Here is a 27,203-nt window from a genome sequence, read left to right on the forward strand (position 1 = left end):
AAGAAATGTTTGGTATAGACAGCATGGAGGATTAGTGGTTACCACTGTTACCTCACAGCAAGAAGGTTCCTAGTTAGAAATCCATCAGGGGCCTTTCTGTGTGGAGTTTGCATGTTCTCCCTGTGCTTGTGTGGGTTTTCTCCAGGTACTCTGGTTTCCTCCCACAGTCCAAAAACATGTATGTCAGGTTGATTGGTGACTCTAAATTGCCCATAGGAGTGAGTGTGAGTGTGTGAGGTTGTTTGTCTCTATGTGGCCCTGTGAAGGACTGGTGACCTGCCTTTCACGCAAAAGGTACCTACTCTGAAGGTAAGAGAATATTTCTGTGGGTTGCAGCACACAGATGAGTGTGATGGAGGCTCCTCACCAACAGACATGTGATGCAGGCTCCTCACCCACAGACGGGTGTGATGGAGGCTCCTCGCCCACAGACAGCAGAAATGGGACCTTCTAACTCAAGGACAGTGTGGGTGATGGAGATTCGTTGCTCACAGACAGAAGACATGGGACCTTTTCCCTCAGGGACAACCGTGGTGAAGCTGCCTCACATGGAGACCCCAGCGACTGTACCTTTGTGTGGCATGGACCTGATGGACTCCCCAGGAGAGACAGCCCTGGACTTCCTCACAGCACTGACTGATGAAGCCCTGGACTTCCTCACAGCACTGACTGATGAACAAACACCTGAAGTCCACCCTCTTGCTCATCATCAGAGGATGCTTTAAGACATTTGAACCCAATAGATTTTATATACTGATTTTGTGATTAAGGCCGGCACAGCAGCCTGGTGGTTAGCACCATCTCAGGGCACTTAGGCCCTGGGCTTGAATCCCCTTTGAACTTTGGGGTCTTGTGTGGACTGTGTATGTTCTTGTTGTCCCTGTGTGGGTTTTCTCCAGTTTCCCCCAACAAAAAACAATTGGTGACACTAAACTGTCTGTAGGTAGGAATGTGAGTGTTTGTCAGTCTTTATGTGTCAGCCCTGTGACTGTGATAGACTCCAGCCCACTGCCACCCTGAACTGGACTAAGCTGTATGGAATGAGTGTTAGAAATATATGAATAAAAACTTGCACAGATGTTAAGAATTTCATTACCAAGAGCATGATTTTATTAACATTCTTTCCAGCTGTATATATAGATCTACAATTGCTTGTAATCAAATTAATTAATCATCAAATACATCCTCAATTAGCAGTGAAATGCATGGATGAATAAACAGATGGATTAGCAGCAACAAAAAAAACTATTCCACATTAATTACATAGTTTGTGCCCTTATTTTGGGCACTAGAGTCAGTGTTGGAGATTCCTCTGACAACCTGTAGTTGGTTGTAGAACTCAACCAGCCTTAGCATTTAGCACAAAGCTACAGTAAGGCCTAAGTACAGCATAAAATGAAAATATGTTATTGTAAGTTATAAAATCTTCTTAAGTGCAATATTTGGGTAAAAGAACAGTTACAATCCACTGTTCTTGTTACAAAGAAATACAATGGTATCCATGGCAATGGACTGACAATCCTCAGCTACGATCACCTTATCACTGCCTTCAACTTTATCTGTTCTCTCTCCAGGCAACACAGATGGCATCCTTTCTTTTAAACTAGCCCCAATTCTTTGGCATGTGGGTCACAGACCCTCTGTTTGGTTAGTGATGAGGTCTTACTAGTTAAACAATGGGCTGTGGGCACAACGCAAAAGAAAGAACTTCTTGACGAGGAAGGCTTTGGCAGCCTGAGCATGATACAGAGCCCCCTACATTCCAGAAAGCAACCATTTGCACCCAAATAACACTGACCCTACAACTCCTCAGAGACTCAGGTCTCTGAGACATCTTTCTCTCAGGGCCCTTTGCACCATGCCTCAGTTAGCCTGACTCCTTCTATTGAGTGCAAGGGGATTTACAACATGGTAATGAGCAGTGCAGGCCTCCTCTGTCCACTCTGCCTCTATAGTTGTTGCTGAGAGACAAAGTAGAAGTCACTGAAGCTCTCGCCCAGAGAAGAGGCCCTTACGACAGCACCATAACTCATAGTGTGTTTGCACGACAAGGGGAGGGGATGTTAGTGGAGGGAAGTGTAAAAGACAGAGTTTAAGGTTTAGGATCAAGAAAGGAAGATTGAAAGGAAGACAACATTTTAACTTGTACAAAACAGAAGAAGAGGCAACATTCCTGTGGCAGTGACAGGAAAGAAATGAGAATATAGAGATTAAATGCAATAATGGAAGTGTATTGATTTCTGCAGTGCCGCTATGGTGATCGTATAGAGTGTATTTCTTTTTTTTTTATCTGGAGAATATGATTTGCTCTGCAAGATGACGAACACGCTTGCATCTCAAAAGCAGGTGCTACTCTGGATTCTCTGTGCAGTTGTGATTACTGTGGCCCAAGGTGAGAGGCTTCATTGTGGACTGAAAATGTAATGTTTTTTTTTCAGCAGGTTGAGAGTTAAGTAGACAACTTAGCTTGGACACTTAAACATTTTAATTCAAACGCTTCAGTTTCTCTTCAGTAATCAATGCCAGTACTAGCTTGTATTTGAGATTTTACAGTATTTTCCATTATAGCCTATTTATTTCAAGTCATGCCATGGCAATCAGTATAAGTTTTAAGAACAATATTGTGTTTTTTTTGCAGCATGTAATAAAACACTGGATTTACCTGATATGCTCCTTGAGAGTATATTTTATCTATTTATGTATTTATTACATGTTATTTTATATATATTTATGTTTACTGGTAACTGTAATATTCCTTTCCCATTTTGTGTAGTGTTAAATTGTAGTGCCTTTTCAAATTGTGCTCTTGTCTTCTTTTTCTTCCTCAAAATGCAATTTGGTGTTTTGGCTTCAAAGATTCAAATAAATTGCACAAATATGTTCTGCTCAAAATTCTGATTAAAGGTCACAGGAATTAAAAGACAGTAATAACATTTTCTATCAACTAAACTACACCACACATAAAAAAGTGTGTGTAATAAAAAAAACATGTAAAAGAAATTCAGACAGGAAAACATCTTTTCAAGTCATCGCCTGGAAATGAGCTGAAATTTGTTGCACCTGTTATGTGTCTGATGAGCACCACCTGACAACCTGATACTGAAATTCTTTGCAGCTAAATAAACAAGTAGACATGTTAAATCCAATTTGCCAAACTGCTCACAAGATGGGCAGTTTGGTTTATTTTCACATATTTGTGGCTGATGTCATTACTGATTTGATAAGTACCTTATGTTAAGAAATGGCTTCTCTTGGATGCTGCCAGCTCAGTGTGGTTATTTCCCTCCAGAGGACAGTGCCTGTCCACAAGGTGGTCGGATCCACTTACCCAGTTTACGATGCTATTGGCTCTCTGAGACGATATCTTCCTGGTCTGAGGCACAGGATTCATGCAGAGAGACTCAGGAAGGAGATCTGGCAGCTGCTGACAGCCTGGAGCTGCAACATTTCATCCACTACTCCTTTCCTCTGTGAGTCCCACGGACAGTAATCATATGAAGGTGTATAGTTTTAACTACTTATATGCACATTTGCTGTTTGTTTCTGTATTCAGGAAAACCACTGTTTGGGTTTGGCTAAAGGGATCGGGCAGAAGAGAATCTGACCAGGAGGGTTTTATGGAGTCAGCAAGTCCTACATGGTGGGCTGGGGGCAGTGAGAGTGGTGGGGGCTGTACTCAGATGGCCCTGGGGATACTGGGACAGCAGAGGATGGCACAATGTGCTGAACAATACCTCTTCTTCTGTGAAAAAGAGCTAACTGGTAAGATTTGGTTTCACTAAAGGAGGCCAGGGGTACATGTAAAGCATCCCTGAGTGATTTGAAAACTGTTGAGACCAGTTGTGTACAGAAGACAAAGGTTTTGTTGTATCCTAATGTATGAGTAATAATATTGTGTCTTGAAAGTATCATGGTGTGATTTTGATTTATCTCTATTCATACAGAATCTTTACCACCTGTAGAAAGTTACCTGACAGGACTGGTTCTCATGACTGGCATCTATGCTCAGACCCAAATACGTCCCCTGCTCAGTGTTCCGGACATTGAACAAAGCACAGTGGAGGTCTGAAACACTGATACCTAAACTAAGAGGTTGCACAGTAGATTTGACTGGATTGAAAGATGATTATTAAACTTCTTGAAGCTTTCTAGATTTTTTCCATTATATATTAGAACACTCGAAGCCTCACTTAAATGCTGCAATTGAGAGTGCATGAAAAAGACTTAACTAGCAAGCAGCAAAAGGGTTTGGGCTATGTAGATCCAAAAGTTGGTGTAATCACTGGTCTAATCGATGTTGAATGATATAACTGATTTAGTTATAATTTCAGACAGCAGTAAGTTATCACTTGAATGCTTTGAACCTTGTATTATTGATTTCTATTTTGGTGTTGTGCACCCACAGATGCAGCTGTTCCCAGGCCTATGGTTCAGTCATGCAGGTCAGTTGGCAGCAGTGGAATTTGTGGTCCAGCCAAGCACCCTGGTTGCTCTAGCCCGTGTTCAGATCCTTCGACCCTACTGCGACCCCAACCACCACCTGGTACCTCCAGGTATTGTATATCAGTTCTTCTACAGGATTTCTGGCAGTATGTATTGCTGTATTAAATAAAGCCATGTCACTGTAGGTAATAACCTTCTCTTTGCTTGTCAGGTTGCAGCTTTCTGCTTAATCCATTTAGCTGCTGCTCACTAGTACCATTGTGTAACACTACAGTGGGCTGCAGTGTGGGCCATTACTGGTGCCACCTGCTGGAGTCCTGTGTGCCCAACACCAGTCCCTGTAGCCCCTACGACCCTGTAGTCAAGGGCCGTGGCATCACTTTACCTCCCAGATACCCCACAATACCACCCTTCTACCACCTGGTTGCAGACCTGCCTCTCAGAATAAGCCCTAGCTCTGAACTGAAAACTACGAGTGTGAGTTGAACTTTGTTGCACTTTGTCATCCTATCCTGCAACCATTGTGAATCTTGCAGTTATTTTAGTAACTGTTATTTTCCTGTAACATTAAAATAAAATAATACTTTGTCATGTACTTTCTGCAACAGGTTGTTCTTCCAGATCAAGCAATCACAGTGTATCCTGATGATATTGTGGCTATACAGCACACACGTGACTCTGGAACCTTCCTACATTGCCTGAGCAGTGAAGCTTGGCTAAATTCCCCCTGGCGCCAGAGTTACCTCTCCCTTAGGGGGGAAGAGTGGAGAGGCTGGTGGGAAGGAGGCCTCTCTTCACTGTCCCATGGAGGCCAGTGGGTGGACGGGGTGGTGTGTGATCTGAGGATGCTGTACGTGGACACTATTCACAAAGGTACAGATCATGATGATAACTTTGTCTTCACCCACTCAGAGGAAATCACATCTCCTGATAATAAGCCCCTAATTATTGGTCCTACGATGAGTCTCACGTCTAAATTTGGGCTTCGTGTCATCCATCCCATGCCGGATGACAATAACCAGATTCATGTCCAAATCAACGTTCCAACGCTCATCGTGGTAATGGCCTTGTCAGGAGAGAAAGCCACAAGCTCATGGTCAGCCCCAGTGCTCCAGACCGGGGTCCCTTTTCTTCAGTCTTGCCCTGAAGAGGTGATTCAGTCTTGGCCTGACTACAAGAGACAGTTCCTTGAAGGCTGGTTCTCCTCTGTGAGACTGGTGTTGTCCACAGTGGGGGTTCAGACATTGGACATCAGTGTGATGGATGCAGTGAGCTCACAGAGAGTGAGTGTGAAAGTTTGTGGCTACGAGGCAGTGACAGGACTCAGTGTTGAGCCACATGGACACTTGAGGATGCTTGTAGATATATCACAGGTGAGAATGCATACATTTTTTTACAGCAGCAGGATTTTGTGTCTTTGACCACTCATTTTATTTAGCCATGCTAACAGCATGATGATAATGTCAGTCAGTCAATCCAGCAGTCCATTATCCATGACAATCCATGGTCAGTCTACTGAAATATGTTGTTCTTTGGTGAAATGTCTTGATAATTAGTGGGAAGATTTCTGTGAGATTTGGTTGAAACATTAATGTTCAGTTTGTTTGTTTTTAGTGTGGCTATAGAGAAGACTATTGTGTCAAAGGAAACTTAATATGGAAAACTACAATTTTGTTAAAAGGCATCCAGGTTTTATGAGACATACTCTCACATTGCTGTGTTTTTTATGGTTTCATATTGTAGTCATTTACAGTCAAAGTGGAGAGTGGTTCGTCAGTGAAATTCACATGGGTGATTGACAACCTGGAGAAGTTTGCCTATGAAGGGGAAACTTACAGTGTAGTTTTCAAGAAACCTGCTGAGTATAAACTCAGGGTGAGATTATTGTCTTTATGATGTTAACTTTTCTCAGTTACTTTTTACTATAATTTATAACACATATTTTCATTTGATGTGTTACTGAATTTAAATTTCATCTGTCGATCTTCTGCTAGGTAACAGCATCCAACCCTGTGAGCTCCGAGAGCCTGCAAATTCTCCTGACTGCTGATGAAAGAACACCACTGGCTGAACCAGAGTTCCTGTTTGTCAAGGAGGTCATAGCTGTGAATATTACTCACCTCTACACCATCAGGGTCAAAGTGGACATCTCTCTGCCAGTCACCTTTAGGTAAAAAGCATTTGTCACAAATAACCTTCAAAAATCCTCAGATAAAACAAATAAACTAAATTGTATACTGTATATCCCTGAGTTAGTTATGTTTTGTTGGTCTGTTTTAAATGTTTAAATGTGGTTCATGTCAATAAGGTGGGATTTTGGTGATGGCCATAGCAACGTAATCCACGCCCAGTCTGCTCCATGTGACACCATGGCAGCACTCATGGACAGAAGAGAGAAGCAGGTTTATGTCCAGGACTCTGTGAACTACACCTATTCCTATGCAGGTAAACACACAAACTACAAAAGCTGCACAAACTACTTGGTCTATAAATCATCGGTTACTGGTTTACCTGTAGGTTACTGGAACTTTACACAAAAATCTAAAAAAAATTTGGTACATATTTTAAGGCTTTATTGTCTGACATTTGGTCAAAGATCAGTTTACAGATCATTTGCATCCTTTTTTATTTGTCCTTAAAATTTGTTTCAAATTTTTAAAATGTTCATTTTCAATTTCTTACAGTGATGGCATCTGCAGCAGACAATGCTATGTACTTACTATTTAGTCAAGTACTTAATCAAGTATAATCGATTTTACCTTGTGTTTCTTCAATGCAGATGACTACATGCTTTATGTTCAAGTTGTCAACCAATATGACAACACTCATGCATCTATGAAGATAAATGTCCGCCCCTTGTTAAGGCACATCCATGTTTCCACTTCTCCTCCGGTGCCTGTTGTCGGACAGAATTTATCTCTGGAAGCTTCTGTGGAGCCTTCTGCTTATTCTGTCTTCTACACATGGCACTTTGGTGATGGGTCCAATGCTTTGGACAGCTTCTATCATAGAATTAGCTACACTTTTGAATATGCTGGGGTTTACAACATCACAGTTTGTGCCAACAACACTCTTACTGTGCTGACCACATGGCTTATGGTGGATGTCTTGGAGAAAATCTCTGGATTAACTGTCACCTACAATGGACCAACTGTGATAAGCTCTGCTACCGAGTTCAGAGCTAGCGTTTTCACTGGAAACAATCTTATCTGGAACTTTGACTTTGGTGATGGGTCTCTCCAGGAAAACCACAGAGATGGTTCCATCTCCCATATCTATAAGGCTCCAGGCAACTATACAGTAGATGTAACTGTCTTGAATTCCATTAGCAAAACTCATCAGTCTATCACTGTAGAGGTCTATAGTTTGGTTGTTAGTGGGGTTCTCCCTGTAGAATGTGTCAAAAGTGGAAGGGACATAGAGTTTACTGCTCTGGTCAATGGGAACATATCCAATCTGACTTTCCACTGGCAATTTGGAGATGGATCACCTTTGACTAAAGTGACAGGAAAGGCCACAACCATGCATTCATTTCATAACCAAGGGATTTTTCATGTTAGGCTGACTGTGTTTAATTCTTTTACATCTGCATCATTTAATAGAAGTGTCTGTGTTGAAGCATCAATAACCAATATTGTGGTGAAGTCATCAAAGGATGTCGGGGCAGTAGGAGAAGAGGTATGCTTCAGAGTTTTAGTTTCTCCTGAACAGATGACAGGTTACCAATTTCAGTGGTTTATCAACTCCTCTGGTCTTGCTGGGGTGACAGAAAGCTCTCAGAAGTGTTTTGTTTTTAAAGAAGAAGGTGTTGAAGAGGTATCGGTAAGAGCAAGAAATAGAGTCAGCAACAAAACAGACAAAGCTAGTATCACCATTCAGAAACCTGTGAGTAAGCTGTCTGTGCTGCATGACAGTCAAGATGATCAATTAACAGTCAATACATCAGTATCATTTTGGGTTGCTAGTTGCACTGGGAGCAATGTGTCCATGCTGTGGGACTTTGGAGATGGCTCTCAAGTGGTGTGGAAGCGAAACGTGTCACATGTCTTTAACTCAGTGGGTCAATTCACAGTCACTGCCACAGCATTTAACATGGTTAGCCAGGAGTTGGTGACCCTCAACGTGAAAGTTGTACTTCCTGTTTCAGACCTTTCATTGCACACCAACCAGCCTTATGGTATAGTGGGAGAAGAAACTCTTATAACAGCAGTTAGCAGTGCTATCAGTAGCACCAACTACTACTGGACTGTGGATGCTATGAATTCAACCAAACAGGGGACCTACCAGTTTAGATTTATTTTTCCTACACCAGGAGTGTATCAAGTGAGGGTTACAGCCCAGAACTTGGTGACTAGAAGGGAAGCAGCTATTTTAATTGAGGTCTTTGAAAGAATAGAAGGTCTTCAGATTGAATGTCACAGTCTGACAAAGATTAAATACATACCAACCCAAGAGAAATCGCTGTTTATTGCTTCAATAACTAAAGGCTCCAATGTCACTTATCACTGGCTTGCTACACAAAATGGAATCAAACAACAACTGACTGGTGGTGGAGAACTGTTTCACCTGCTAACTAAAACCCCTGGTGAAATTTCAATTCAGCTAAGAGCCTCAAACAAGTTGGGTGAGGTCACAAGCATTGTTTCTTTAGTGGCAGTAGAACATGTAACAAGTGCACAGATTACAATACAATCAAGCATTGTGGCATTAGGGAAATTAGTGAATATCTCTATATCCGTGGTTACAGGGTCAGACCTTGAGTACCTTTGGTATGTGAACTCTGATTTATCACCTCTGCATACACATGCACCATTTCTTCTACACACTTTTACAAGTTTGGGCCATGTTCTTGTCAGAGTTTTAGTCCAGAATGTCCTCAGCCAGTGTGAAGACACTAAACAGTTCATAGTCCAAGAGGAGGTCCAAGAAGTTGACTTTGAAATTGATGGAAAGCCAATTCCATTTTATATCAACACAGGCTCCCCTGTTTCATTGTGTGGACTTATTCATAAGGGAAGCAGTACGCATTGGGAATGGAAAGTGAGAGATGCCAAAACTAACCTTTTTACTGCTGCTAATCAGACCTTTATCTACACATTTCCAAATGCTGGCATCTATCAGGTATCTCTAAATGTCTCCAATTGGATAAATTGGCAGGTGGCCTCACACATGGTCTCTGTACAGGATAGAATCGAAGGTCTTCTGTTGAACATTAGTAAATCTTCACTCTGCATGAAACAAGATGTTACTATTATTCCAACAACCGCCAAAGGAAGTAACATAAGCTTTGTTATAACATTTAGAAACAAAGATTGGATTCATACTCAGGGCATTTTCGAAAGACATTTCACCACATCAAGTCTTCCGGTTGGGAGGCATCTAGTTACAGTGAAAGCTTGGAACCAGGTCAGTAGTGCCGAGGTGTCTGCCAGCATACTGGTAATAGAGCGCATTCAAGGTTTGCAACTTGTAAACTGCTATTCCACTGCTCTAGAGGCACAGAAAGGAATTCATTTCAAGGCAGAAGTTGAAAGTGGTTTCCCAGTTAACTACACTTGGATGTTTCACATGGTGGGGTTAGAGCCAATATGGCTCATTGGCCAAGAAGTGCTCTTTACTCCACCAGACAGTGGATCATTCTCTATGAGTGTGGTTGCCAGCAATGGAGCCTGCTCCCACATGCTAAATCAGAATGCTACAGTCGAGTGGCCTGTTAACAAGATCAAGCTTGTCTGTCATTCAGATAGAGTATTTGTTGGGCACACTGTGAGATTTTCTGCAACAGTGAACAGAGGAAGCAACCTCAGATACAGCTGGGAATTTGGAGATTCCACTAAAGTACTGATGACAGAATCAAACTCAGTCGACCATACTTATTATGTTCCTGGGAAATACACCACTGTAGTGAAAGTAATCAATCATGTCAGCCATGTGTTCACACAGCTACACATAGAGGTGGAGGAGATCCAGTGTTCCAGCCCTCAGGTCTCTCTGGTGCACACCCAGTCTAGTATCTTCAGGTCTAGACCAAGTGTCTTTGAAGCAAACGTGGACATTAACTGCTCAGCTTATAAGACCACGTACCTATGGGAGATATTCAGAGACTCAGACTGTAGCAATGACACTAAAGGGATCAGAGTCACTCTTAGCAGTCGAGTGGATACAACTTCACCAGTGCTCTTTCTCCCAAAGCAGACCCTTGATGTGGGACAGTATTGTCTGGAATTCACCATTTCGTTCCATGTAAGTCCTGTATTTGTCCAAGAAAAGACAAACATCACAGTCATCCACTCGCCACTGATAGCTTTCATCAAGGGAGGCTCACACAGACTGTGGTCTAGCCTCAGTGACCTTACCCTGGATGGATCTTTGTCCCACGACCCTGATGCAGAGCCAGGAGTGGAGGATACGCTGCAGTATCACTGGACCATCTTAATAGCAGTAAAGGCTTTTTAAATTTAAAGTATACCTAGTGTAACAGAAGTAATATCATTTGTTATTGTTTTTAAATCAATAAAAATATATAAGAAATTAAAACAAAATTTGAAAATAGTGGGCTGTAGCATACATTTGTTGATACACAATACTAACACCTGCGTGTTTGTACTTGCAGAAGTCTCATTTTGTAAAGCCACCCACTGGGAGTAGCAGCAGCAGAATGACTGTACTTAAGACTCAGCTGCATCCAGGCACAGTCTACATCTTTACCCTAACTGTACAGAAGACAGGGAAGAGAGGCGCATCTGTCAACCAGACTGTGAGTATTTCCCAAAATCTCATCCCTTTTGTCTGCTTTATTCCTTTGTACTCCTTCAGTGGCTTTGGTGATCATGTATTTCCACCTGTCTCTTGTCATCAGGTGACTGTGAGTGATGCTCCAGTGCTTCCTGTGGCTGTGGAATGCATATCCTGTTCTTCTCTCTCTTCAGCTCACCACATCAGTTACACCAAGCCCGTCATCCTCAGTGGACAATGTGGCCAATGTGATGATGAGGCTCAGGTAATTATTCATGTCTGTTAAATATGAATGACAGCAGGAATCTGGCTAGCTTATTCAGTCATTTTCATGTACACTTAATTTCATTTCATTATCAATTTAATATCTGTAGGCAGCATGGTGTTTTAGTGGTTAAGCCCTGTTGCCTCACAGCAAGAAGTTTCCTGGTTTGAAACCCAGCAGGGGCCTTTCTGTGTGGAGTTTGCATGTTCTCCCTGTGCTTGTGTGGGTTTTCTCCAGGTACTCTGGTTTCCTCCCAGAGTCCAAAAACATGTATGTCAGGTTGATTGGTGACTCTAAATTGCCCATAGGAGTGAGTGTGAGTGTGTGAGGTTGTTTGTCTCTATGTGGCCCTGTGATGGACTGGTGACCTGTCCAGGGTGTACCCCTGCCTTCCACCCAAAGAGAGCTGGGATAGGCTCCAGTACATCCCTGTGACCCTAATTATGAATAAGTGGGTATAGATGATGGATGGATTTGTTATTGCACACTGTGATCTACAGTGGTACGGAAAGTATTCAGACCCCTTTAAATTTTTCACTCTTTGTGTCATTGCAGCCATTTGCCAAAATCAAAAAAGTTCATGTTATTTCTCATTAATGTACACTCAGCACCCCATCTTGACAGAAAAAAACAGAAATGTAGAAATTTTTGCAAATTTATTAAAAAAGAAAAACTGAAATATCACATGGTCATAAGTATTCAGACCCTTTGCAGTGACACTCATATTTAACTCACATGCTGTCCATTTCTTCTGATCCTCCTTGAGATATTTCTGCTCCTTCATTGGAGTCCAGCTGTGTTTAATTAAACTGATTGGACTTGATTAGGAAAGGCACACACCTGTCTATATAAGACCTTACAGCTCACAGTGCATGTCAGAGCAAATGAGAATCATGAGGTTGAAGGAACTGTTCAAGGAGCTCAGAGACAGAATTGTTGCAAGGCACAGATCTGGCCAAGGTTACAAAAGAATTTCTGCAGCACTCAAGGTTCCTAAGAGCACAGTGGCCTCCATAATCCTCAAATGGAAAAAGCCTCTTCCTAGACCTGGCCGTCCAGCCAAACTGAGCAATCGTGGGAGAAGAGCCTTGGTGAGAGAGGTAAAGAAGAACCCAAAGATCACTGTGGCTGAGCTCCAGAGATGCAGTAGGGAGATGGGAGAAAGTTCCACAAAGTCAACTATCACTGCAGCCCTCCACCAGTCGGGGCTTTATGGCAGAGTGGCCCGACGGAAGCCTCTCCTCAGTGCAAGACACATGAAAGCCTGCATAGAGTTTGCCAAAAAACACATGAAGGACTCCCAGACTATGAGAAATAAGATTTTCTCGTCTGATGAGACCAAGATTGAACTTTTTGGCGTTAATTCTAAGCGGTATGTGTGGAGAACACCAGGCACTGCTCATCACCTGCCCAATACAATCCTACCGTGAAACATGGTGGTGGGAGCATCATGTTGTGGGGGTGTTTTTCAACTGCAGGGACAGGACGACTGGTTGCAATTGAAGGAAAGATGAATGCGGCCAAGTACCGAGATATCCTGGAAGAAAACCTCTTCCAAGAGTGCTCAGGACCTCAGACTGGGCTGAAGGTTCACCTTTCAACAGGACAATGACCCTAAGCACATAGCTAAAATAACAAAGGAGTGGCTTCGGAACAACTCTGTGACCATTCTTGGCTGGCCCAGCCTGAGCCCTGACCTACACCCAATTGAGCATCTCTGGAGAGACCTGAAAATGGCTGTCCACCAACGTTCACCATTCAACCTGACAGAACTGGAGAGGATCTGCAAGGAAGAATGGCAGAGGATCCCCAAATCCAGGTGTGAAAAACTTGTTGCATCATTCCCAAGATGAACTCATGGCTGTACTAGCTCAAAAGGGTGCTTCAGCTCAATACTGAGCACAGGGTCTGAATACTTATGACCATGTGATATTTCAGTTTTTCTTTTTTAATAAATTTGCAAAAATTTCTACATTTCTGTTTTTTTTTCTGTCAAGATGGGGTGCTGAGTGTACATTGAGAAATAAAATGAACTTTTTTGATTTTGGGAAACGGCTGCAATGACACAAAGAGTGAAAAATTTAAAGGGGTCTGAATACTTTCTGTACCCACTGTATATTTAGTCTTAACTGACTATAGATAAATTAACAATACAATGGTTTGTTTTTTGCAAGTGGTGAAATATACATTATATACAGACAATGAGATTTTTGATGTTCTTATATTTGTTTGCATTCTCACAGTACAAATGGAGTGCTGAAAGCCAGGCAGGCAGGAGTCTTGACCTTAACGGGGTTGCCACCACTACAGGAGGACATTCCCCTAACCTGGTAGTGCGTTCAGGTGTCCTGCAGCCAGGACTGAGTTATACCTTTACCCTCACTGTATCCCAGCCTGGCACAGGGCACTGGGGCACTACCAGCCTGGTGATACTGCCTAACAATCCACCAAATGGGGGCCTGTGTGATCTGAGTCCAGAGTCAGATATACGTCTGCTGGAGACAGTGGTCAGCTACAACTGCTCAGGTAACTGTGTATTAACAGAAGTGGTCATTTAGATAGAGAAAAACCAGTCACCATGCTTTCGTTGACAAATCATAAGAGCAATCTGTCTTCCTCCTTAATGAATTTAATGAAATTTACAGTACTCAGATACATAACAGTACGTCACTGTATTTGACTGTGTCTTCCAATCATCTGCTGCGTTTTGGCAGGGTGGCAGGATGATGAAAACAAGGCCTCTCAGCTGATCTATACCTTCCAGGTGGTACAATGCCAGTCCATTAGCTCTGTGTGCTCCACACTCATTCTGTATAGGTGAACACAAACCTCAGCTCACTTAAGTTTAAAAACTACATTTAAAAGTAAGATCTGAATTTTATCCTTGACAAAATAAACTTTGTTGCCATGCTCTGATTGACTGTATTTTCTCTTCCTAGGGGCATACGTTCAAAATTCCACTGTGTGGTTCCATTGGGAAGTCCCAGGCAAGAAAATAACACATCAGTTATCATAGTTACTTTGCTGGTAGAAGACCATCTGGGGGCAAAGGTCATCGCTCTGAACAGGTGAGGTTTTGAGGAAGATAAAGCAAAGTAAGTATACACAGCACCTGCCACCATACTAATTTTCCAGTCAGTTAGGAAATTGTTTGAGATTGTTCTCATCATAACTACTTTTTCCCCTATAATTTCTACATTATTCAGAACCTTGACAGTTGAAAACCCTGCAAGAGATGATGTTGCCAGTCAGTGGCTCAGGAATAAAAGCCAGACAGAACTGTGGGCTTTAGTCCAGCATGGCAACCCCCAGGAGATCATCCCTTATTCCATTGCCCTCACTAGCCAGCTCAATCAGGTACTATATTAGGGTCTCTTGTAATAATATGTATTTGCCTGTGTATTAAGTTAAAGTTAAGGTTGGTTGTGATTTACTGACTTCAGAATAGCTGAATATTAATTGAGAATCTTGCATGGATTGCATTTGCATGGAGTGTTGACTAATTAGTTTCACCTGCCTGTCCACAGATGGAATCTAGACGAAGTGTCAGGGAGCTGATGGATAGGAGGGAGATCAGAGAAAATGTGACCCAAGCCCTGGCCTCTCTCCCCATATCCTCCTTGCTGGATGTTGATCAGATTAGTTCAGCTTTGGCTCAGGCCACTGTCAGTAATAAGGCCCCAGTTTGTCTCCTTTTTCAAGTCATAATACACACGTAGTCACACTACTAACCATGGTTTAACATTCGACACTTATTCTTTCTCTAGTAAAGAGTTAGCTCTGTCTGTTAATTCTGAACAATGCAGCCAGCAGCCATTTAGCTTTGCGCAAAGACTGGAAGCAGGGAGAAATAGCTAATAAGGCTGTTAAATGAAATGCAGTTTGTTTTTTGTTTGGTAGGGTATATGCTGCCGGTCGGCTAGGCACAGTAAATTCACTTAGTCTGCCTGGAAAGTAACATTCTGGTACATAATCCCTTATAAAACAGCAAACTCTGATTTCTCCAACCTTTTTTTTTAAACTCACTGAACATGCATTGTAATCATTATGCTGTATAGAGCCAGATTTTTTTTTCTCCCCGTTTCCAGTGTTTGCATTAAGCTAAGCTAGCCAGATTCCTGCTGTCATTCATATTTAACAGACAGACATGTCTTCTTATCTAAATCTCCTCCAAGAATGTAAGAGTATTTCACTTTAAATATTTAAACCTGCTGTGTATGTTGCTCTGTTTTTAAGTGATTTACTGTTCCAGCTTCACTGGTGTCAAACTTTCTACTTTTTTTACTTCAGGCTGTTCCTAGTGAGATGATAAGTGAAAACTGCCAAGTAAAGGTTCTGAAAGCAGTGGGAAAAATGATCCAAGTCATGGAGGAACAGATGATTCCTGGTGATTTGTCAGCTCTTGACACAGGAAGGAACATCCTTAACATCATAGGTGCTGTCCTGGCCATCCACTACTTCTTCTTAGAACAGTTACTTGCTTATTGTGAACTTTACAAAATAGATGAATATTTTGTTCTGTGTGGTTCCAGGTAGCACTCTGGCTGCTGTGTCTGAAGCAGTCAGTGCCCCCAATTCTCACCCAGTCTCCTCAAGGACTCATCAGTCAGCTTCCACTATATCCCTGTCAGCACTGGGCCATACAGGGGCCATAATGCGCTCTCTGATGCGTTCACGTGTCTGTGGCGAGGAACCCCTTTTCCTCTCCACCCCTTATGTCAGTACAGTTGGTTTCCAAGGAGACCCCTCTGACCTCCTCTGCACACACCAGTCAAACCAGTCCACGCAAAACCACATCTCCCCTCAGACATCATCAACCAATGGGTCAGAGAGTTTTCACTCATGTCAGTTTAATATTCCCCCCAGTTTTACTGCTCATCTCAAGAGTCAGAGGGCTGAGGTGGTGCAGGTGCTGTTTGGTATGGATGGAGCACTGGAGTCCAGCCCTTTGCTGACTGCAGCCGACCCTCCAATCTCCACCAGTCTGGTTGCCATGGAGCTGACCAATCCACAAGGTCAGCCCATACCCATCCAAAATCTGGACCCTGAACAGGCCATACGGCTCACCCTGCCCAATAAGCACCCTTTGGGACAGGGTAATGGTGGTGAAGATGGGAGGGTAGGTGAAGCTGGGAAGGGAACATGTCTTACTGTAATACTCCCCAGTGAAGGACAGTTGAACTTCACAATAAAAGCTCTGGATGACCTGGATGAAAATGCAGGTCTTTACATTTCCTTCAACTTCAGCCTGGCTCCAGGTACAGTATACTTATTCTGTTTCCTCCAGGACCCTTTGCCAAGACTAGTGGGTTAGCCAGCTATCCTTGGCCTATCTGGGTTTTCCTCTATTACTCTTAGTGGGTTCAGAGTACCATAGTAACCTTCAGCATGCTGCATGGTTAACTTGCAGGTTAACTCCATAGGATCAGGATCGAAACCTGTTAACAGCCTGAACGCTGACCAATGAGATCACTGGGAAAACTGCATCACCAGCTTGATTTATGTTATCATACTGACAGACACAACAGAAAAAGTGACAAACAGTATTGCTACTTATGATGGTTATAACTCCATTTTAATGGTGCAAAGTTTATTTTATTCCCAACATGATTACTAACAGCATTGGTGCTTTTACACTTATTCCATCACAGTGGCTCAGAATAACTTGATTGGACTCTGTAATGATAATTGGAAATGACCCCCCTGCCCCCTTTCCCACGATGATAAGAACATTTCAGCAAGGCATTAATTCGTTTTTTGCTCCTGTATCCTCTGGCAGCAGAATATATGCATCAGATAATCATAATAGTTTTTTTTTATCATTCACTCCATGCTAAAGGCAATATGTAAAAATCCCTGCATTTATTTTCATCCTTAGCCTAACTTGAATATTTGGAAATTATTTCTGATGTTTTTACCCACAGGTATCATATCTCATATCATAGAGAATTAGAGTGTAATCATATCCAGAGTCAGTAGAGCCAGATGATAACCAACTTTGTGATACAGGTTAACTAGGATGGCCATGACTTGCTTTGTTATTCAAGCCATAGATCTTAAAAATTTGCATTCATGTTTTTTTTTTTTTTACTTACAATAGCTACAAAGCCAGTCTGTATCTGTTTAAATTCTCTTATATGCATTAAGCATGAATAAATATTCATCATGAACATTAAAAACAGACCAGCTTCCTCCTTTAACTTTTTTATAACTGGAATAAAACTTAACTTAAAATGTAAGTGTGGTGTCCAACCTCAGTTCGGTCTTGAACAAGGGGCACATGACATTTTAGATCTTCAGTCATTAAAGTTAACCAGGCAGTGCCTGCACAATTATTAACTACCCTTACTGTATATCTTTGAGTTTTTGCATTAATTTTGAATTAAATAGACTGTTTTCAAACTCCACTATGCATCTGTAGGAGCTACTCCAGTGACACTGGGACATGTCAAGATAGAAGTGAGCTCTCCGGTACAAGGGCCTAATGCATCCCATGATTCCCTAGTGAAAGAGTGGGCTCTCACTCTCTGTGCACCGACCACCTCCAAAGAGGAAACCATCTTTCTCTCTCCTCTGTGAGTCATGTCTCTTTTATATAACTCACTGCTCTGTTTGTTTCCTCATGATAACAAAAAAATACTTTACTTTCTGATTTTTCTTTTTCAGTTTCAAAAGGACAGATAAGCCTCTTTCTGTGAGCCTGACTTCGTGTCTGGCTGATGGTGGTCCTGTGCATGTGTCAGCATTTGTGTTCAGCTCTCTGTGCCAGTACTACAGCATGAAGGAGAGGCGTTGGAGGAGTGAGGGTCTGCAGCCACTGGAGGGCAGCACACTCCATGCAGCACACTGTCTCACCCAACACCTCACCATGTTTGGGGCCAGTTTGTTTATTCATCCTGGGGCCATTACTCTGCTGCCGCCAGTATGTGAGAGCACACAGCCTTCATGTTATTCAGTGGACATTTTTAAAGGATATTCTGTGATATGAGAGCACTGAAAATAGTTCATCAGTGAATTAACACAATCCAATTACTGATTGTAATGCTTTTCCCTTCTCCCTTTACCCATGCCTTATCTCTGTAGTCAGATGGTCCCATGCGTAACATGGTGGTGGGGATTGTGTGTGCTGTCCTGGTTCTGATTCACCTGATGGTGGGGCTCATCGCCCATAAACTGGACCACTTGGAAAGCCTGAGACTGAGCCATGTCCCTCTGTGCGGCCGACCAGGACTGTACCACTACAGAGTGCTGGTCAAGACTGGCTGGAGGAAAGGAGCAGGTCAGCCAAGGACAGATGTAAAGAAGTAAACAATTAGGGAGTGAACACAAAAATATAAGTAATAAATGCGTTTTCATGTTTGAATTTCTAAACATTCAAATTCTACCTAATGGAAACGATTAATGCTGTGGTACGGCCCATCAGGCACTACTGCACATGTTGGCATCAGTCTGTATGGCATGAACAAGAGCGGATCTCGCCATCTGCAGAGGGATGGAGCTTTTCAGCGTGGCAGCCTAGACCAGTTTCACCTGGAGACAGATGACAGCCTGGGAGAAATTTGGAAAATTCGCATCTGGCACGACAACACAGGTACATGTTAAACTGCTGCATGCAGATGCAAAACAGTTGTAATCCCAGTTCTCATCCAATAAATAGCCAGTGAGTCCATCTTCAACAACTCAAATCCACCCACAGTATCGGCAGGTGTGATATGAATACCATATTTATTGTACAATGTAGGTCTCGACCCTTCCTGGTATGTTCAGCATGTTGTGGTATGGGACCCTCAGACAAACCACATGTTCTTCTTCCTGCTGGATGACTGGCTCTCTGTGGAGAATCTAAAGAATAGCACCGTGGAGAAGGAAGTTTTAGCCTCATGTAAGCCTGTACCTATTTTGTTTGTTTTTTTTTTTTTTTTATTAAACATGGCCTGATAAATGGCACATTGCTTTTAGTGTGATTTTACATGAGAAATAAGCAATTCTCTTAATTTAGCTTTTTTTTAGAGGAAAGAATGTTGAAGTCCATTGACGTACATTCACTTTTTGCTTGAAATGACTGCTGGCTGTGCTGTGTGTGTTTTTCTGATAGCTTCTTTCAGTCTTTTCAATCCCCCCCCCCCTCAGGTCCGGAGGAGCTGTCTCAGTTTCAAAGGGTCTTTACCTCACAGCTGATGTTTAGGATGAGGGAAGGACACATGTGGCTGTCCCTCTGGGAGCGTCCTGCTCACAGTTGTTTCACCAGGGCTCAGAGGGTTACCTGCAGTGCCCTCGTACTGCACCTTTACTTGGCAGTGGGTGCTCTGTGGTATGGGGCTGTGGGCTCCAAGGGGCACAGGTAAGGTGATTCGCTGGCCTCAGTATAAATCCCAAATCTTTCAGTGGCACTAGACCAATAGTAAAATAGTAGTAAATAGTAAATACTAAAACTGTCAAACTATTACATAACTTTAACATTTTGTAGTATTTTTACTTATTCAAATGGATATTAAGTTTTAGCAAATGGTGTAAGATTTAAACTCTTAGCTATGAACTGTAGCCCTCTTGTAGAGGGTTCTGCAGAGCTGACAGGGTAAATCTGATTTGTGCCCCTTTTGCTCAAGTGGACCAGTGTCAGCCCAGCTGTTGGTTAATGTGGAGACGGTTGCCGTGGGGATGACACTTGCAGTGATGGTGTTTCCTGTCCAGTCTTTTGTCTGTTTCCTGTTTAGAAAAGCTCGCAATCAGGTAAGTCAACACAGCTGATTTAGTTTGTTGATTTGGTTTCAGTATGCCGGTACATGTTACTGCTGGAAGACACCCTGTGCTCTTATGGCCTGAAATGGTTTAATATGACTTAGTTTGGCATATTGTTTTCTTAATTTTAGCAGGTGCGAGCAGTGGTGGGGTTTGTTCCTGTCTGTTCTTACCTGTGCTTTCACTGTGTTGCTGATTAGAGGTCATTACTGTGACATATTTGTCTTTATCAAACAGTTTGCAAGTGTGTTTTATCTGACTGTACACTCAGAACAGCTCAAGTAGCAGTTGTGTGTTGTGTGTGTGTGTGTGTGTGTGTGTGTGTGTGTGTAAAAACCAGATAACCACAGACCTGTCACTTCCTCCTTCTCCTGTTTGCCACTCTGTGGAGATGGATGTCTACCTTGGCCAATCACAGCTCTCCGACACTTCCTTCCTGTCTCTGTCAGGCTCTTCTGGCCCAGTCCATGACAGTCCTACATCTGTGAGAACACACGCACAAACATGTACACAACACACAAACACATTCACATACAAGTGGTTGTTATTCTGCCCCTGTCTCCTTTCCTAGACTAACATTCCAAGTGTCTTTCTGTCTAGTTACTGGAGAGCAAGGCGTTTGACTCTAGTATCCTCGAATTCTGGACTGCCTCTGGTTTGGTGCCCCAGGCAGAAGCAGCATGTCAAGGCGAGGATGTGGCAGCATGGCCATCCTGTGACAGCCTCCTCAATCTACCAGCCTCCTCAGTCTACTCATGTCCCACCAAGATGACACCAACCCACCACCTTTGCAAGTCGTCTCCTTCTCTGGGTCCCACACGACCGCTGAGGAGGAAAAAGGCCCTGATACAGCTGTGCCTGACCTCGCCCTCATCCACTGACACACCCACTCATCTTGTCCCTTCACCTTGCAAATATCCTCCTTCAAAAGAAATTTCAGAGTTGAATTACTCCCTTGTTTCACCAAGCCAGGAGGTCCTCACCATAAATGCAAATTCACTCCACAGCAACAATTTGACAACATTTCTGACTCTGTCTGGTGAGAAACTCTTCAAATAAAGTCAGACGACTATTTACACTGAAAAACCCTTGTACCCTACATTTATATGTTTCCAACCTACTTTCAAAGGTTGTTCTTGAAAATGCGCTAGTCTAATTATGTATTTATATTGGTGGTGTCAGAGGAGGATCTTCTAACGTCTATAGCAGCAGCTGCAGAGGACACAGCAGATATGACCACCAGCAACTCAGACAGTGGCTGGGACTCCCCTAGAACCACATTCTCATTCTCTACCACGTAAGTTTCCTCAGTGAATCACACAGTTCTGTGTTGTACATTCACTAATACTGCGATTTTTGTCCTTTTTAGCCAGAGCACCTTCTGCAGCAGCTGGTCGGATCAGAGTGAGGATAAGTCCCTGTATGGTGCAGATATCCACAGGCCAGATCCACAGTCCTGTCCCTCCAAGTATGAGACAGCACTCTACAAGTGTCCCTCTTTGCTGTCCATTGACTCAGTGGCTAGCACCTTTCTGCCAAGCTTTTCACCTGACTCTGCACACTCCTCCTCAACCACACGCATAGGTAGACCATTGATTGCCAACCACTGTTTGAACAGTTTATTCATGACTTTTGGCTGACTGTTTGAAGTGTTTGTGATTATTTTTATGGGACTTGATTGGCATCTTTTTATTCACCTTTGGTGATCAGGTGTGATAAGTGCTTGAGATATAATTCCCCCACCCTAGGTGTTGCTCGAGGGCAGCCCAGCTGGCATCTCCCTCCATGGGCACTGCATGTGATTTACCCTGTGATGGCTGTGCTGCTGGGAGCCTGCCTGGCTGTGGTTGGACTCTATGGCAGCTTCTTCTCTAGAACTGTAATCCTCATGTGGCTGGTGTCAGTTTTCTGTGCCTTCCTCACCTCTGCTCTGCTGCTGGAGCCTCTTAAGGTGAGTTCAAAAATGTATTCTCTTAGCTCATTTGACCTTTGATTGATAATGAAACAAGGTTTTCTCTCCATCATTTTTTTTTTTGAACAGGTGTGTGTGCAAGCTGTGATCTACACAGCACTGTGGAGGCCTGTGGACCCAGAGGTGGAGGAACAGCTGGATTTGAAGACCACTGTGGTAAGGGCATTTGGAGAGCACTGCAGGACTGTTCGACCACCATGTGGTTACGGGCTACTACAGGCAAAAGAGGAAGCCCGCAAAGTCCAAGCTTTGAGATCACTTATCAGGGTAAGAAGTGGAAAAAAAAAGCTTTAATTGTTTTGTAGCAATTTGCTTCTGATTTTTGTTCATGTGCTTTGTGTTTTCTCTGTAGCATTGTGTGTGCCAGCTGATTTTTCTGTTGCTGGTGCTGATGGTGAACTACCAGGACAGCATAGAGCAGAGCCAAGGCAGGCTGCTGCACTCTGCTGTCAGACGCTGTCTTCACACAGCACTCTTGGGGGTCCCTAACCTCACCTCACTCAGAGAGTAAGGAAAACACACACATAAGCTGTATCTTCTGGGGAAACAAAACATGTTCCAGTAGACGTGTAAGTCAAAAGTCAGAATTACTGGTGTAATCTTTTCAAGTTTGTTATGAATGTATATACTGTAGTATAATTACACTAGTTTCTTAAACAGCACAATGCTATTTTGGAAATTTTACACAAGCAGGGTTCTGCATTGGATTTTCTAATGAATATGCTATCTTCATTTATAGATTAATACATATTAGGTGCTCTACTGAGTATTTAATGTACACCATAAAAACAACGCACAGCAAAATCGATTTAACACAAAATACTGTTTATGTGTTCACCTTTCACATACAAACCACTTTTTTGTGTTGATTTAACACAGGTGATTTTGCTGTGCAGAGTGTGAGTTCTTCGTAATGAAAGAACGTGCCCCCCTCTGCAACACTATGGCTCAGTGATTGTTAATATCATTCAGACGATGACAAGCTTATTATCATTCTGTCCTCAAACAGCTGGGCAGACGCAGCACAGTGGATGAACCACACCCTGGTGCCACACCTACACCATAACCCTTCACTGCGTCTTGTAGGGGTGCCACGGCTGCAGCACACACATGCCCTAGGCCCTGTGGCAGCTGTCTTCCTGGGAAACAGCAGTGTAACAACACGCCAGCTCCTTGGTGAGCTGCACATGGCAGACTGGGGCAAGAAGCTGTAAGTGGATTTGTTACAGCAGCAGCTTTAAGACATGCTGAGTGTTTATTCATTAAAACCTTTGTTGCTCTTTGACTGTTGAGTCCTTTGAGTGTAACAAAGTATTTAATTACTTTTTTGAAAGAACTGAAGCATGTCACATCATTAAAAGTTGCCAACAACCTCTTGTGAAAACAAATGGAGCAATAGAGAAGGACAAAATACTATTTACATAATTAATTAGCATTTTAGGCATCCAAATTTGTTTGGATAATTTTACCCATCATTTTAAGCCAAATGGATTTGTACTAAACTCTATGCATCATCATACTCATGATGTTCATTAAGAAGTAAAACAGTTTAAAACCCCATTTAAAAGTTCTTTGAGAATATTGATTTTAATTTGTTACTAATAACATTTTTTCATCTTTCTCAGGTTTAAAACTCTTTCTATTGATTTTACGCACTACCACAGAGAGTCTGGTTTATTTTTGTGCGTGTCCATACAGCTAGTATGGGCTCAGACACAAAGAATCACTCCCTCCCTCTCCATCCTCCCACTCCTCATTCCTTCATCCTTCTCAGGACTGGACATGCAGGTGGCACTTACGGTAACACTTTAAGTATCCTGTCAAAGAAAATAAGAATAAAATAAAGTGAAGAGCAATGCATATTATTCAGCAAAGGATTCAGAATTCATCCCATTATATGCATTTATACTACAGGTTCTTCTTCTCATCTCTGCACTCCTCATTCTGTTTGTTGAGCTGTGGTCCATGGCTACGGAGTGTGCTCAGTATCTGCATCAGTGGAGACACTGGTTCCAAGTCGTCCTGGCTTTGTTGTCACTGGCAACTGCTATTCTGCAATTCTGCTTCCTGTCTCATGCCTCTTCATGTGTTTCAAAAGTAAATAATATTAAAAGAAAACTTTCCAATATCATTATCTATGATATCAGTGTAATCTGGCTTATGTTACACGTTAACCTAATAGTTAAAAAAAAATTCATTAACAAATTAAATGTGTTGTTTGATGACCGTAGAATAATTGCATGTACTGTTTAGCTGCGGTCCAAACCAGACGACTTCATCAACTTCCACAGTGCAGCAGTATTGGCCCAGAGGTCTTCTCAATGTGCAGCTGTCCTGCTCACAGTGCTTGTTCTAAAGGTAAAGGAAAACTCTGGTTAATTTTTTCACAACAACAGGGGTCCTCAACTTTCCCACAAACTATGCTTTTTCCACAGCTGCTGAGAACCTTGAAGTTTGTGCGAAGGTGGGTGGTGATAGATAGAGTGCTGCCAGGAGCCTGGAGGGAGCTGTGGGCTCTGATTGTCCTATTGCTGCTGCTGCTGATGCTCTGCACTCACCTTGGAAATATGGTACACAAAGTAAAGCTTAACTCAATAAAGTACTTATAACGACGTGTGTTTGCTATAGCTTTGTCTTTTTTTTTCAGCTTTTCTGCAGTTCAGTGGAAGGTTTCCTAACTGTACATGATGCGGGGGTGTCGGTGCTGTCCATCCTGCGAGGCCGAATGGCTCTACAGAGATTGTTCAGGATCCATCCAGTCCTGGGCCCCCTCTATGGACTACTACTGACTGGGGGCGGTCTCTGGCTCTTGGCCAGACTCTGTGGAGCTGTTGTCATATGTATATACAGGTACATACCATTACCTATAAAAAATCCCACCACTGCATTGCCAAAAGTTCAATATAACCAAAACTCCAATTATGTATTAAAACCTTTAAAAGGTTTTCTGTCTAAATGTTGTACTAGCAACATTTCTTCAAAACTGTGTAAACTATAACATTATAATAGTAATAGTATTTCTGATAATATGTTGAAAAAACATAATTGATGTTTATGTAGAACCTTCAGGACAAGCCCAAGTGTTTGTCAGCATAGAAAGTGGTGCATAAAATTGTGACTCACTTTAACACCTACACTGAAAAGGTGTCTAAGCAGGTAACAGAATAGTTTTATCAACTGTACAGAAGAAGTACAAAACTAAACTACGGTATGTTAGCTGCTCCGTGACACTGTACTAAAGTGCAGTCTTGAGAATATCTGTATATATTTGATCATAAAACAGTTAAGCAAGTGAAAAGATTTGACCTGATGATGCTGCCAGATGGAAAATTGATGGATGTCCAAAGTAATTAGTGTTATCCCTGAATAGTTGTTGAGACATGTCCTTCAGAACTGTAAATGACAACCTTGTGATGGACCTAAAGGGAAATCTGGCTCATAACAAAGTTTTCCAAGCCAGCATCCTTTGGGAAAAATTAATGTCGGTACAAAATCTGTTCAGAAGATGATCTCATCCTATATTTCACCAGATAAGTAGATTTTGACTTGATGTCAGAGAGTTAATGCCAGGGTGTTGCTAAAGTCATTTGGGTAAAAGCTGTGTCTGGCTGTCTGTTCAGAGTTGTACTGCACTCTGTCAAATAATTGTTGATGTTTCAGCGTGGATCAAAGTCCAGTCTGGTATTGCCATCCATAACATCACAACTCCAGTGGGGCAACAAAAAATATCAGCACATAGTGTGATCAGATTGCAGGCAGATGATTGCTATTGGGTGTATAATTGTAACTTTTCCATTGAACATCCTGAATTGAAAATGCAAATGCTACCAACACACATTTTAATATTTAGGTTTATATCTATATATATAGGCTTCATTGCTAACTGTTGTGTCTCAAAGAGCAGAGCAAGCTGAGCTGTACCAACCAACCATCGAACTTCAGGACTACGAGATGGTGGAGTTTTTTATCAAGAGACTCAAGCTGTGGATGGGACTCACCAAGGCTAAAGAGGTTTGATTAGTTGTGATGCATTAATCACAATCTATGCTCATTTCATTTGTCTGATTCCACCACATTTCTTTTATTTCCAGTTCAGGCACAGGGTGAAGTTTGAAGGCATGGACATCCCTCCTTCCAGATCCTCCCAGGAATCACATCTCTCCACCCTCTCATCTACCTTCCTCTCCCCTCCCTCTCCTTCCCGCTCCCACCCTTTCCCCCCCCTCCGTCCCCTGTCCTCAGCTCTCTCTGTGAGGTCAGAGGACTCTTCAGCATCTGAGCATGGGTTTGATGTCCAGCCCTACCTAGACCGCCTTGTGCCCTGTGTCAGTGCCCTGCTGTCTCATTTTGATCAGGTCAACCAGATAACTGAGGATGTTTGTGACCTGGAAGTGAAGCTAGAGGAAGCTGAACGCAGGAGAAGGAAGAAGTGGAGCAGTAACAGTGAGAAAGGTTTGGAAAGATTCAGAGAGTCAGCAAAGCCGAAGGAACTGGAAGAAGGAAGAGTAACTGGAGAAGTTAGACAAAGGAGGATGGGTTTTTGTAACCCCAAGCACAGAGTCTCCCTCCCATCATCCTTTTCTTTCAATGCCTCCACACTTCTCCCCTCTGCTGCATCAGTCTGCATCTTTCCCCCAGCACAAATTTCCTACTCTGAGCCTGAGTCGGTCTTGTCTTGGGTGGCAAGCAACAACCATACTTTAGCAACAATCAAGCCTGCTTATGGAATCTGTGGTTTGAATCCCACAGAGTCCCCAGGACAGTTCCCCAGGAGAAGAGCATGGCATTCTGGGAGCTCTCATTCAGCTGATGCCGCTCAGAGGGCTGTCCAGTTCTTGAAAGGAGCTGCCCCATTTGAAAATGGAGGAGAAAATATAGAATTCACCAATGCCAAACCTAGGACTGACAATAGAGTAAGAAGGCATATCAGTGATGGAGTCCCTGTGAAAAGGAAGGCTTGGATCTCTGAAGGACTGGAGACTGAACAGGACTAACCATGTTTTTACACAGGAAGTGAACTTTTTTGCCTCTATTGGACAGCCCGCAGTG

At 42.6% G+C, this 27,203-nt stretch overlaps 1 protein-coding gene across 1 annotated transcript; it reads left to right on the plus strand.

The window, feature by feature from the left end:
* The first annotated feature begins 2,316 nt into the window (after positions 1 to 2,316).
* pkd1b (polycystic kidney disease 1b) lies at positions 2,317 to 27,148 on the plus strand. Its single transcript, XM_026315393.1, is given in 40 exon segments — positions 2,317 to 2,392; positions 3,290 to 3,470; positions 3,554 to 3,762; positions 3,945 to 4,063; positions 4,406 to 4,553; positions 4,655 to 4,920; positions 5,052 to 5,816; positions 6,187 to 6,318; positions 6,468 to 6,613; positions 6,752 to 6,888; positions 7,223 to 10,884; positions 11,303 to 11,443; positions 13,687 to 13,969; positions 14,158 to 14,260; positions 14,383 to 14,511; positions 14,650 to 14,800; positions 14,971 to 15,108; positions 15,734 to 15,878; positions 15,976 to 16,701; positions 17,865 to 18,018; positions 18,200 to 18,365; positions 18,527 to 18,722; positions 18,867 to 19,034; positions 19,185 to 19,325; positions 19,574 to 19,784; positions 20,050 to 20,173; positions 20,523 to 20,666; positions 20,783 to 21,221; positions 21,365 to 21,479; positions 21,552 to 21,766; positions 21,931 to 22,133; positions 22,224 to 22,421; positions 22,507 to 22,661; positions 23,164 to 23,364; positions 23,780 to 23,954; positions 24,069 to 24,302; positions 24,598 to 24,724; positions 24,818 to 25,004; positions 26,054 to 26,165; positions 26,246 to 27,148. Coding segments are annotated over 40 exon segments (12,225 nt in total).
* The last annotated feature ends 55 nt before the right edge of the window (positions 27,149 to 27,203 follow it).

Source organism: Mastacembelus armatus, chromosome 19, assembly GCF_900324485.2.
Source record: "Mastacembelus armatus chromosome 19, fMasArm1.2, whole genome shotgun sequence".
Taxonomy (NCBI): Eukaryota; Metazoa; Chordata; class Actinopteri; order Synbranchiformes; family Mastacembelidae; genus Mastacembelus; species Mastacembelus armatus.